The sequence below is a fragment of the Dreissena polymorpha genome, unplaced genomic scaffold, assembly GCF_020536995.1.
Source record: "Dreissena polymorpha isolate Duluth1 unplaced genomic scaffold, UMN_Dpol_1.0 chrUn034, whole genome shotgun sequence".
NCBI classification, from domain to species: domain Eukaryota; kingdom Metazoa; phylum Mollusca; class Bivalvia; order Myida; family Dreissenidae; genus Dreissena; species Dreissena polymorpha.
The window spans coordinates 97,742-111,014 of NW_026273348.1; the positions used below are offsets into that span (position 1 = coordinate 97,742).

Here is a 13,273-nt window from a genome sequence, read left to right on the forward strand (position 1 = left end):
GGGGTTTAAACCAAGAGATGCACGTGTGCAAGAAGTACACACGTTGCTCGCTAATGATCATTTCCAAATGGCATCTATGACCTATATTGAAATAATCAAGCACACACTGTGTTTTGTATTAACATCGTGTACCTTTTAGACAAATCTTCGCCTTATTATAGTTACTAACTGCTCTGATTAAACTCAACGGGCACGGTATTTGCATAGTTTACGGGTATTATTTAGTGTTGCTATCGAAACAAATCTACGCCTTATTAACGTTACTAACTGCTCTGATTAAACTCAAAGGGCACGGTATTTGCATAGTTTACGGGTATTATTTAGTGTTGCTATCGAAACAAATCTACGCCTTATTAACGTTACTAACTGCTCTGATTAAACTCAAAGGGCACGGTATTTGCATAGTTTACGGGTATTATTTAGTGTTGCTATCGAAACAAATCTACGCCTTATTAACGTTACTAACTGCTCTGATTAAACTCAAAGGGCACGGTATTTGCATAGTTTACGGGTATTATTTAGTGTTGCTATCGAAACAAATCTACGCCTTATTAACGTTACTAACTGCTCTGATTAAACTCAAAGGGCACGGTATTTGCATAGTTTACGGGTATTATTTAGTGTTGCTATCGAAACAAATCTACGCCTTATTAACGTTACTAACTGCTCTGATTAAACTCAACGGGCACGGTATTTGCATAGTTTACGGGTATTATTTAGTGTTGCTATCGAAACAAATCTGAATATCCCTTCATATATGCGTTCAGGAAGTATATTAAATACGCGATTGATGAATGTAGTGAAATTGTATATTTGTATACGTTTGCATGCCCGTCTGTGTTTAACTCAAGCGTTTACGTACTGGTAAATACATATGTTTAGTTCAGAGACTGTAAGGAAGAAAATAACTGGTTAACTGTTTAAAACAGCTAATATTGTCCCAAACACTTCTAAGACACATTTTAATTTTTTAGAATAGTTACATATCGTAAATATTAATAAAATTGTACAGCAATGCGATTATTGTAATTATTACTTTTTATTGTTGCGTTTTTATTGTAAAAAAATCCACATCGTTTTCTTCAATATATATTGCAATAATGACATTACAATCTGTAATTTGTACGTAATATTCAGGCCAAAAGCAATGCGTAAAACAAAATAGCGTAGGTGATGCGAAATCCGTGTTTAAAGCATAAGATTTATATCAAAATTAAAAAAACAAATATGTTCTATTTTCAAATGTCTTATATATACATATAATTACTTGCGAAAAATATGGCCCTTGAATTCCTACACGGGAAAACGATTAAATATGTCTTAAGTTTTTGTTTGAAATGTAAAAGTAACCGTAGACTTTTGCGTTGTTAACGAAGTTGTACGGCACCAACATGGTACATTATCATTCATCAAAAACATTAAGTATTGGGTACTAAGCATAAGTGACCCGTAATAGATAATGCGTCAGTTTTGAAACGGCAGTCTGAAGACGGTAGATGAACCGGCATCTGAGTTGTAATATTAACCATTATATGTTAAAAGGAATATGGCACGATTCTACAAGATTAAGATGTGTCAACTTCGCAGTAGAGTCATCATTGTTTTCTCTGTATGTTTAGAGTTATTCCTTTGATCCGAGTGTGTTAGGATATGTCCCTGACAATTATTTTCCCAAAAGTTAATAACATTTATAAATTAAAGCATCGCGCATGACCTCATTGAGACATGCATATCGACTATGAACTTAATTCCATCATAATATTCGAGCTTCGCCCGATGTATACATAATCACATCCGACCAGCCATATGTACAGCCTTTAATCAGTATACCCTCTTTTACAATGTTGTTGTGGTGGGTTATACTGACAATAGATTATAAAATGACTAATAAGGCTAAATATAGTGAAAGTCAGAAGATGGCAACGAGACAGTTTGTTGATGATGACGGGAAGAACGATTATTGTCACCTGACAGTATAAATATCTGATGCGACAGTACGAGGATTTTAAGGCGACAGTACGACGTTGATACAGCGATGGTCTGATGATGATTAAAGTACGATGGTGATAACGCGAGAGTACGACGATATCTAACGCGGCAACACGATAAAGAAAACATACTAGTAATACATGAACAACGTGATATTATGATATTAATTTAACATTCTCCACATTGCTAATGTCGTATTATCGAGTTTGCGTCATTGTTATAAGACGTTTTTATTATCACCCCTCATGTCTACATTAGTGTACATAGTAAATATGTGTTTCGGTTTAATAACAACAAGTAGATGTTTATGCTAAAAAAAATATGCGGTCGTGAAAGAGTTGTTCCTTTATATACACTGTATGATTGATATTTATTTTATCCCACGGTTACTTTTTCCGCATGAACAATTTTGAAATCAAAAGTAGAAAGAAAACAGGAAGTTTTAAACATTGGGGGTTCGAACATTCAGCATGCTGAAATGACGACGATAAAAGAGGCGAAATGATTGTTCAGCTTTTATATTTATTAAAGGTGCATAAATCGTAATATATATATTAAAACTATGTTATTATAACAAGAAAAAAAGCAATACGTAAAAAATACTCCCAACGCAACGCCAAAAGCACACGTATTTACAAATCCTTTCAAAATATGTTCAATCACGACTCGTTTACGCTTAAACAATTATTGGCAGTGTCCTACTTCTGTGAATGTGGACCGCTCTGCGTCATGTGCCTCCAAAGATAATCTCCAGTTGTCCTAGGGCGATCTCTTACTCGTAGAGCTCGTGTCCGGCATTACCACAATGTGACAAATGCTGCTGCCATAAAGCGTGTAATCCGTATTAGATTACACAAATGGGTCCTGCTGAGCACCTTCTGTGTAGTCGATACAGAGTACAAAACGTCGAGTGTTGTGGAAGCTAACGTCGCGAGGCGCTCAATGGCCTTCGTGTGACATTGGCTTCTGTCGTGTTTTTGGAATTGCATGAGGATGCATTTTTCCAGTTTGAGACTTCTTGGATGCGGTAACTGCCCTCTACCCTTGTGTTATCGATTTCGTCCACGAGCTTTGCTGTACACCACAGACTACAGAGTGCGAGGTATTTCCTGTGAAAAGGAAATACAATGCAATTAATGCTAACTGATTATCTAATATAAATAAAGGGATATGACCATGAACTAAGATAATAATAATAATGATTCCTAGTATTAAGATTATAAGATATGCAACTACATGTTAAACCAGCCTTATTCTGTATAATTTTTATGTCATTATTATGGATCCATGTGACGTGTCAGAGAATGCAGCTTTTAATAAAACTTGTTAGGATTAAGTCTCTTTAAATGTACGTTTATGAAAAGCATTTTCCGGAAGTTAGGAGAAGGTTACCGTGCGTAAATTATGCTTCTAGTTCTATAGCGTAAGTGAAAGCCTTTTTTGTTACATACATAATTGAAAGTTTACAAAACGACACGACGTTAAGTGGAACACAAATCAAAGCTACAACTGTAGTAAAAAAATTATACTGACGATTGTAGTGTACATGCTTGTTATTTTACCGGTTATAACACCAGAATGTTCAAATTGTAAATTAGAGTCCGCAATATTAGAACATCACTTTTCTTTATAACTGTAATCAACGAACGCCAGTGTATAATATTATTTGATCCCCATACTATTTTCCAACATCCGGTAGTAAGATCAACTGGTGTATACATTATGGTGAAGTAGTATACATACTATTTAAACCAACGTTTATTATGTTTGATTCAAGCTACTTAACCATTCTTTTCATTTCTGTAAATCATACAAATATGCAAGGAGTTTATTTTAAACCTGCTTATTAGTTTACATCGCACTTCCTGTTTTAAATATTGGGTATGTTATATTTTGAATACTACTATATGCTTGAACTAACACAAGTTTACTGTAATCTTGATAAGTCCTTTCATAAAGACCGCATGTTAGTTTTCGCAGGTCGTATGTTATTTGTTAAATGTTAAATAGACAATTTGTTTGAAGGAAGTGATATAAAAAATACTACTTGCTACGTAAACAAATACATTAAGAACAAAATAATGCGGAAGTGATTATTACACAACTTAAGCTCACTCACTGTCAATGGCGGAAGTGTTAAAAGGGACTTTTGTTTATAAGATATAACAGTAACTAAATATTTGAAAACAATGAAGCTGCTTACATATTTACTTATCATTTTGCACGAAAACATGATTGTTTTTGTTTTTGCTACACACGATGAGAATTATTTGTGTTCAGAAATGTCAACATTTTCTTCTAACAGTAATTGTGAAAATGTGAATGACACTTACACGTGTTATGAGAATATTCCTGCTGATATTCCGCCCGTCTCTACACGAGTAGATATACGTTGTATTGACCCGATGTCAATAACAAATGAAACGTTCCGCGGAGGAGGATGGGAACGCATTACCTATCTTAGGCTTTTTTCGAATGGGAAGTCATCAAACACCCTACTTAGAGGAATATTCACTGGATTGAAGAATCTGACGGCACTGCATATTAACATACTCTCACTGGAAACATGAGATAAAGGAGTATTTCACGGTTTGGAAAATATAACGATTCTAAATTTCGACGATTGTTGGCAGCTTAATTTTAATGACTTTCTTGACATTATGGCAAATGAAGATGTTTTGCCGAATCTGCATTCGTTATCTCTAAGAAAGACATCGTCAGAAAACAATTATAACGTTATACTGGCGGAACGATTCTGGAAAATGTTCAAACGGCCTGTAGTGTCATTAGACATTAGCGAAATGAAAGTGAACATATATGACTTCCGAATTTTGGATACCGACCAAAGCTTAGGCCGAACGCTTGAATTTTTGAATTTTTCAAGACTTTCCCATTTTAACGGGTTTAAAAGCTTCAAACCCAAATCACGAGCTCTTCAAAATTTAAAGACATTCGACTTTTCAGGATTTTTCAATGAGGGCCATGCGGAAGATGCTCTATTTTTTGTAGTCCAGTGACCCGGTCAATAAAAAATCAGCAAAACATGCGTAATATTTGGTATAATACTAAATGGACTAAATTCTTGGAAAATGTCGACACTCTGTATTTTGACCAGCTGTGTGGGGATGCTGATAAACCGCCCCCATTTATAGTTCAACATATAAAAAACGTGTCATATTGTTCTGAGGAAGGCCGCAGTGTTCTGCCAAACCTAAAACGGTTTTACTTCCGGAAAAATAACATCAGAGTATTAGATGCGGAAGTGCGTACTAACACGCTAGGCAGTCTGGTGTTCATTGATCTTTCAGAAAACGGACTTGAATATATACATCCTGTAATATTTCAAAACTTTCACTTATTGAATCATTTGATACTATCCAATAATAGGTTAGGTCAAATGCAGTTGAATAATGAATCAGATTTTGTTGAACTGTTTAGATCTTTACGTTACCTTGAAAATATAAAGTTAGATAATAACGGAATAAATGCCATTCCGCCACTAACATTTGCTGGCAATACAAGATTAATAACGCTTAACTTAGAGTACAATATGATAACTGTACTAACCTGTTTTTTGGAAGAGGTTCCGAATATAAGGCACTTAAACCTAAGGAACAATCGAATAAAAATAATTCAGTCGTCCACAATAGACTGTTTGACGAAAATTCCTTTAGTAGAAGTGACAATTGGTGGTAACGAACTGACTTGTAAAAAATGTTCCGACTACTCATCTGTCCAAAGTCTTTTAAAAGGTTATAAATTGATATCAGACTTCGATGAATTACATTGTGAAACACAAACGCACGTTCAAGTAAAAGTAACAACAGATCTGCTCACGTCCCTGAAATTTGACTGTGATCGTACAGCAATTATCGGAGCTACGGTGGCCAGCACAGTAGCTGTCATTTCAGCAGTGTGTGTTGGAATATCTGTTTTTCTTTACAAAAGGAAATTACAGCGAAAAGAAGACCGCATGTTTCGATGTGTTGAAAACTTATACCGAGGCGAAGGATTCGCGGTATATATGATTTATAGCAGCGTTGACGAGGTTTTTGTGCGGAGTGCAGTTTTCTTGCCCTTGAATGAGAAGTTGAAGCAAACGGTTGGTGTTGAGCGGGACTTGGTGTGCATTGGTGATGAACAGTTTAGAGATGGTTGGAACATCTACCGAGAAATTTATAGATGTATGGAACGATCGAATGTAGCGGTTGTAGTTGTTAGTGAAGGGTTTGCTAATAGTGTTTTCTGTGATCAGGAGCTGGATATTGCGATGCAGCTTAAAAAGCCAGTGATCTTGCTGTTAAAAGGCGACGTTGACATAAACCAACACGCAGAACTCATTCAGCTATTGTATCGAACAAATGTGCGTATTTTATTCGGATACGAAGGTAACGAACTGGTCCTGAAAACAACATGGGATAAAGTGTGTGAATCTTTTCTGCAGATGGGATAGGCTTTAACTACATACACGCCATGGTTAAATTCCGTCGTCCGATTATATGTGCAGGATTGATAATGCTCGTGCTAGCCTACACAACTGTTACATATGGTGTTATACAACGAGTATTATAATTATGTAATGTACTTGTTGGAATGTTGTTTTTAAATTGTATAGTGCTTCAGCGAACTTATGAGTGTATGTATGTGTGGGAACTGTTGTGATTTCAGAACTTTATAGCGAAAGTGCCTCACCGTTTAAGAGGAATTACATGAATAATGTATTAACAATTTAATACTTGATTTACATACTTTGCTTCAGATAAAATATCATTTCTCTCACGGTTGCAATTACATTCACATAATATTATGCGTGTTACACATTTGCAAACTCAATATAAACAGCGTTTTATATTACCGATTGTTTACACCCTTACAACTGATTGCCCGAATACAGGTTTGTTCGTTTAACGGCTACTCGACTTTAAAAACAATGTATTGGGGTATCAAAGAAAGTTTGAACGCCAGCATCCGAATCATCACTCAAAGTTAAGAGTCTTTAATAAAAATTACCATCACTAGTTTGTATATGTTTAAGGTTAAACAAACAACCATTTGTGGTTTAATTGATCACAAAGTATTGTAATGATTACTCATTGCGAAAACTATATAAGGTGCCAATATTTTTTCATCCATGAGCGACAGTAGAAACTACACATTTCCGGAAGTCTCGGGAAGTTTTGTAATTAGAAAACTGGGTCAGACGGTGATATTGAGAATTCTTTTTTTTTCAATAAATAAGCGTTGCGTGTGTTTGGCAATAATTTTCAACAAAGTTGGCGCAACTTTTTATTTTATTCTGCTAGCCTTTGCTTATATCGTAAACAGATTAAAATTAATTTCGATCCAGATTGTTTGGGCCAAAATCCATCGAACGACTTATCAATTCGTTATAACCCGACCTTTTCAATGCAAATAAAGTTTTGGTTAAATTATTGTTTGTTTACTTCATCATGTGTGTGCATCTGTAAATATTTAAATAATAAGTTATAAAAGCAGACATTGTCTGCAGTAATGTCACTCAATCATCGGTTAGCGGATATAGACGGAAAATAATCGTAGTGTTTTCACTGCTTTAGAATGTTCATGCGAACATTCCGTAAGCATATGATTATTAATTAGGTTTGACAGTTTCGTTTTGAAACTGAGATAATCAACCACATTCGCCACCCACTATTTGCATGTTGATAAAAGGCCCCCAAGACACATTCAGTATGTGTGGTTATGACAAGTCAAGAAGGGTTCAACCGATTTCACATTGTTCACTTATGATTCATGTAATCATAAAACAGCAATGACAGCAGAATACATGATAAATTCGCCAATTACAAAATAATATGTATGTGTGTGAATTAATCTTAATTTAATAAAAAAATGTGCAGCATTTCTTGGTGATTTAATTGTAATTTCACATAGTTATAATTGACATTGTATGTGTGGTAAATATCAAGGATTCTTATACGAAGTATTACAATATGTGTGATTCTCTTTTAATTTGTAATGTATTGCCATATTTTCTCGAGAAAAAAAGAAGTATCCTAAAACTGAAAATAAATTGTTTCCATTATTTTGAAAAGTAAACTTTGTGAATACCACTACTTGGCTCTTGATTTTTGCTAAGGCTGTATGTCCGAATGGAATATTCGGAGGCACGACGTAGTTATAATGATCTGCCCGAAGCCAATAGTGCGTTCGCTCGTTATCGTTCGGATATCGTCGCGAAAAACACACATTGAATATATTTTCACACACAAATTAAAAAAACGAGCATAATGTATCTCGGTAAATCTATCATACGACAAACATGACATACACAAAAATGTTAACAGAGCAGATATTGTAAGACTTAAGCACACACACATCACCGTCAAAATAACAATAAAGCAATAATAAATACACATATGTCAAAATAATAATATCGGTTATGCATTTTTCTTATATATTTTTGTGAGAATTTAATATGTTAAAGAAGGCTGCTTGAAAGTTAAGCGAATGTTCACAATCCGCAATTGAATCAGTAGTTAGATATCCTATACCAAATTTCATTTCTGAGGAAAGAGGTCTCTATATATTTTTGGATCTATGTTTAAATGCTTAAATACAGAAATTAGCAAGGCGTATCAGTATAGATTTTCTGGTCCCAATGAATATTCGTTAACATTTAAACATACTTCGTCTTCTTCTGTATATATCAGGTATACGTGTATTTCTAACATTACCATATAAAGGAAATATCACAAAAAATGGTACTCATCTTCGATTTTATTATGTGTACAAAATTTACGACGCCTGTCTTTTTACAAACATTTTTGGTCATTGTATTTCTTCCGAAAAGTGTGCTTTTATTCTCAAAATTATGCTATTATTCTACCGATCTCGCTTTATATAATGCTTAAATACTAATTTACAGTTCGTACATCTTATAATTACATTCATAAGATGTCTCACTAGAAAATAATATAAATTACATTCCATACTTCATGAAAGTGATTGAAATTATTGTTAAGGTAGTAGGACAGTTGCATTTTTTGCGTTTTATTGTAAATATATGTTTAATATGTTGACATCAGTTGTCTTAAAATGAAAATTGTGTTAGCAAGAGCGTCCTTTGTATGTATGTGAAATTGTAAAAATTAAGAAAACAATGCTCATCTGTATAGTATCGGCGGTTAAGGTTCAACTAGATTTTTATTTCATTAAATATTAGAATCCCGTTTTTATGTCCCCCACCAATGTAGTGGGGGACATATTGTTTTAGACCTGTCTGTTGGTTTGTTGCTTTGTTTGTTTGTGTGTTTGTTTGTGTGTTTATTTGCGTCAAACTTTAACATTTGCCATAACTTTTGCAATATTGAAGATAGCAACTTCATATTTTGCATGCATATGTATCTCATGGAGCTGCACATTTTGAGTGTTGAAAGGTCATGGTCATCCTTCAATGTCAAAGGTCAAATATATGGGTCAAAATAGCTTATTTAATGTACACTTTTGCAATATTGAAGATAGCAACTTTATATTTGGCATGAATGTGTATCTCATGGAGCTGCGCATTTTATGTGGTGAAAGGTCAAGGTCATCCTTGATGGTCAAAGGTCAAATATATGCGGACAAAGTGTTTCACAAACACATATTGTTTAAATATATGTTCATTTATGTATAATTATTCATACAAGTGTTTTGTTTTGTGAATATAACAATATCAAATCTGAAATCTGACGCAAAGTTTGAATCTGATATTTATGATAGTTTTGCTTAGACGATAAAATCATTAATGTTGGTAAAAGCCTTAGTTAATTTGATAGGTATCTCAAATCAAACGAGTCTCTTAGATTTAGAAATACACTTTGAATAAATCCTTTACTAGCATTCCTATACCCCTGGTGCTACACCTTCAAATGTGTATGCCTATTAGTTCTACCGTATTACAAATGAATGCACAGTTTGTAATTGTTTATTGTGTCTATATAAAAGTAATATTATAAACTACCATTAGTCATAACAAATCCCCGTTGTAAACCCGGAAGAAGTAAGTCTTGCACTTGTTATGCTATATGACAATTATAACGACCGATCGTATTAGCTTTCGTTTCATGATATGCTCTAACAATAATTTAGCAATACACATGCTTATTAAAGATATAAATCAGGTAGTGAAAGGAAACGCTTGGAACATTTGTAGACATAAAATACAATCACTATGGTCTTATAATGCAGAGTAGCCATGTGGCATAACATTTGTTGATTTTCGCATATGCACACCTGCATTGATACTTTTTCTGAAAGAAACGTAATTGACACTTTCACCAGCAACACACACACTACATTCTACTCAAGTAAAATAAAATACACATCCAATTGTTTTCGACTTTAACTTAAAATGATAAATTGTATGTAACACACATCACTTCGACCTTTTATATATTAAACGCGATCGCATCCTAGAGCAATGTTCAAGAACCATGTCATTGGTCTCAATTTAAACTTGTACATGGTAGGTTTCTGATTCCGTTTAATATATTCCTTATATTGAAAAAGTATAGTATTCAAAGCTACTTACTTATATTTGGTTTGAAAAACAGCATGCTTTTAAGTCCTTTAAATAAAAGGGTTTGAAGAACACAAAAAGACAATAAGCATGGCTATTAAGAAGTATATAATGACAAGGCAGTATGCTTAAACCATTATAGCTCAATCTGCTGGCACTCATTACATAATTATGATTCAATCAAAGCTTCATATATTGTTTTATTTAGAACAACTCTTAGTATAGCGGTTATTCAACTCTCTTGGACTTGTTATGCACTTAAGACTTTAAACGGTACTATTCATTACGATATAATACTGTGTTTAGCATCTGCACGCATCGTTCTTATGAAAAATTAGAATAATTCGATAAAAATAAACACCACATTTTCAATCTGTTGAATACCTTATTTTTGAGACGAATAGTGGAAACAAAAAACAAATATGGAACTGCAAGTGTGTGACAAAAGCGACAAATATGCTCCACAATAAAGCAATGTCAAAGGAGAGGGTCATCAGTGTGATTAAAAATATTAAATCCCCATCAGCATCATATAGATCTAAACCTAAACAACGACGATGGCACATTAAGATAGAAATACTTGGAGAAATATGTCAATCATAAATGTGTTCTTTATTTTCCCCATGAATGAGACCTATGCAAGTACTTTCCTTATATATACTTTTATAAGGTTTGATTTGGGCAAAATGAAGTCTGCAGGATTTCAAATTAGAAACACTCGTACTTATTTAAGCATACATAAAGTACATAACAGTCAATATCTCAACACCAAACCAATCGTTTAATAATATACAACATGCCTACATATGTTCAATGAATTAAAATATAAGTCAGTATTCACAGAGATGTACATTACACATACTTGGAAATTGATGAAGGCAATAACACGAAGACCGCTCTTATTCTACTACGAACATTCAATATACGACAATTTTGACTTTAACACATTAAATGTTTTCAAGTTGTCTTCGAGCAAGCTTAAGACAATGTACGGTTCTTTAACAAGCGCATGCAATCATTCCATATCAGTGTCGTATACAGGACCGATAGCAAATATGTCGATATTCGACTCTAACTAAGTTCTAACTTGACCAGCGACTTGTCCGCGAATATGCCAGACGAAGTCACAACGAGTATTTTACGGGAATTATTGCGCGTATCGCTATTATGGTCCGTAATGTTTATCATTTGAATCATACCCGATGATATATTTATCGCAAACTCCTTGTCGAACTCATTTATATAGCAAGATGATTGCTGCTGACAAATGCTTTGAATAGAAATCAACAACGAGTCGAGATTAGTGGCATTAGGAATTGAAGTATGTCTATATCCCAAGTCACCTGTTGTTGTTATGGTAACCATTTTGCCCGTTCGCTTTCCCATAGGCAGGTAAATACTGGGCGATGTACGTTAGTCCATTTAATGCCCTACTAAACTCCTGTTGAGTCATCAATGATTCAGATAAGTCATAAATGACAACAAATATGTCTGTCATACGGCTCACTGCACATTTCTCACATCGTCGCTTCTATAAGTCGACCTATTAGCCCACTGAGCGCATCGAAGTTCTCTACCGAGTACACTTACGACAAACTGTTTGTGTCGGGAGGAGACGCAATAGACTGTAGTTCTGTATGCAAAACCTCACGGCCGACACCTACACAATAAAAACTAAACTTTTGTTGATATCATTTGAAACAAAATTGTCCGTTATAGCATTTTGCCTTCACGGAGTCATCTTAAAGTATGCAAAGTAAATTATTAGTTTTAAGTATGAAACTTCATGGATGTATGAACACATATCCCTGTAAATTTCTAGTTTCGCATATATGATTGTGGCGTGTAGAAAAATATATATTTAAATTTTGGATAAAATTAAATAATAAATAAACTTTCAGCTAAATCAAACTTTCGTTAAGAATTACATACATAATATTGTATACGTTTAAACATAAGTGTATCTTAATAACTAGGTTTAAAAAATATATTTATGTGATAAAAGTATATCTGTTGTATCACCTATTGCGACTACATTTACATCTCTGCGCAGTTTACAGCTGCCTCATTAGTCGCAGGCATATTTGTCGACATTCCGTCTGTTAGCACAAATACAAATTTCACAATTGTTAGACCGTCTAAGCGATTTCCCCTTGTTGAGAGCAAAGAACGGGCCATGTCGAGACCTTTGTTGGTGAACGTAGCGCCCGGTCGGAATGGTATATTCTTAACCTTTGTCTGAAAAATGTGAGTGTTTGTTTGGTTTAATTCACCCAAGAATGTTGTCATTATTACATATCGAGCCTATCATGCATGTTGTAACCGGCATTGAATTCACTGATGTAATTAATGGAATAATATGATTCCAGAAAATAATATCATGACAGATATTCTTGTTAACACTCGATAGCCCATGATTTAAGTTTAGTTTGATGTTGATACATCTTATAATGTTTGAACTACCATCCGCACAAATCGTAAGCATTAAAGTACACCAAATTGTCAATAACAAAACAGTAAAGAAAGAAATTATTATTGTGCATGGGCACTGCAGTTATATTGCAAAAAGTTAATTGGTGATAATAACTGTCCAGCAAAGAAAGCAATACACATTGTGCATGGTATTTACTTGTATATTAGAAAGTTAAAATGTGGATTTTATATTGATACCTCTGATAGTTGTCGAGGAATGCCGCGGACAAAATTTATTTTTTCTTAAATGTTTGAAGTCAACAATTATGG

The 13,273-nt window shown here is 34.1% G+C and overlaps 1 protein-coding gene across 1 annotated transcript; it reads left to right on the top strand.

The window, feature by feature from the left end:
• Positions 1-3,995: 3,995 nt before the first annotated feature.
• LOC127863763 (uncharacterized) lies at positions 3,996-6,843 on the top strand. Its single transcript, XM_052403402.1, has one exon. The coding sequence runs from the start codon at positions 5,033-5,035 to the stop codon at positions 6,440-6,442; it is 1,410 nt and encodes a 469-aa protein (XP_052259362.1). The 5' UTR covers positions 3,996-5,032; the 3' UTR covers positions 6,443-6,843.
• Positions 6,844-13,273: the final 6,430 nt, after the last annotated feature.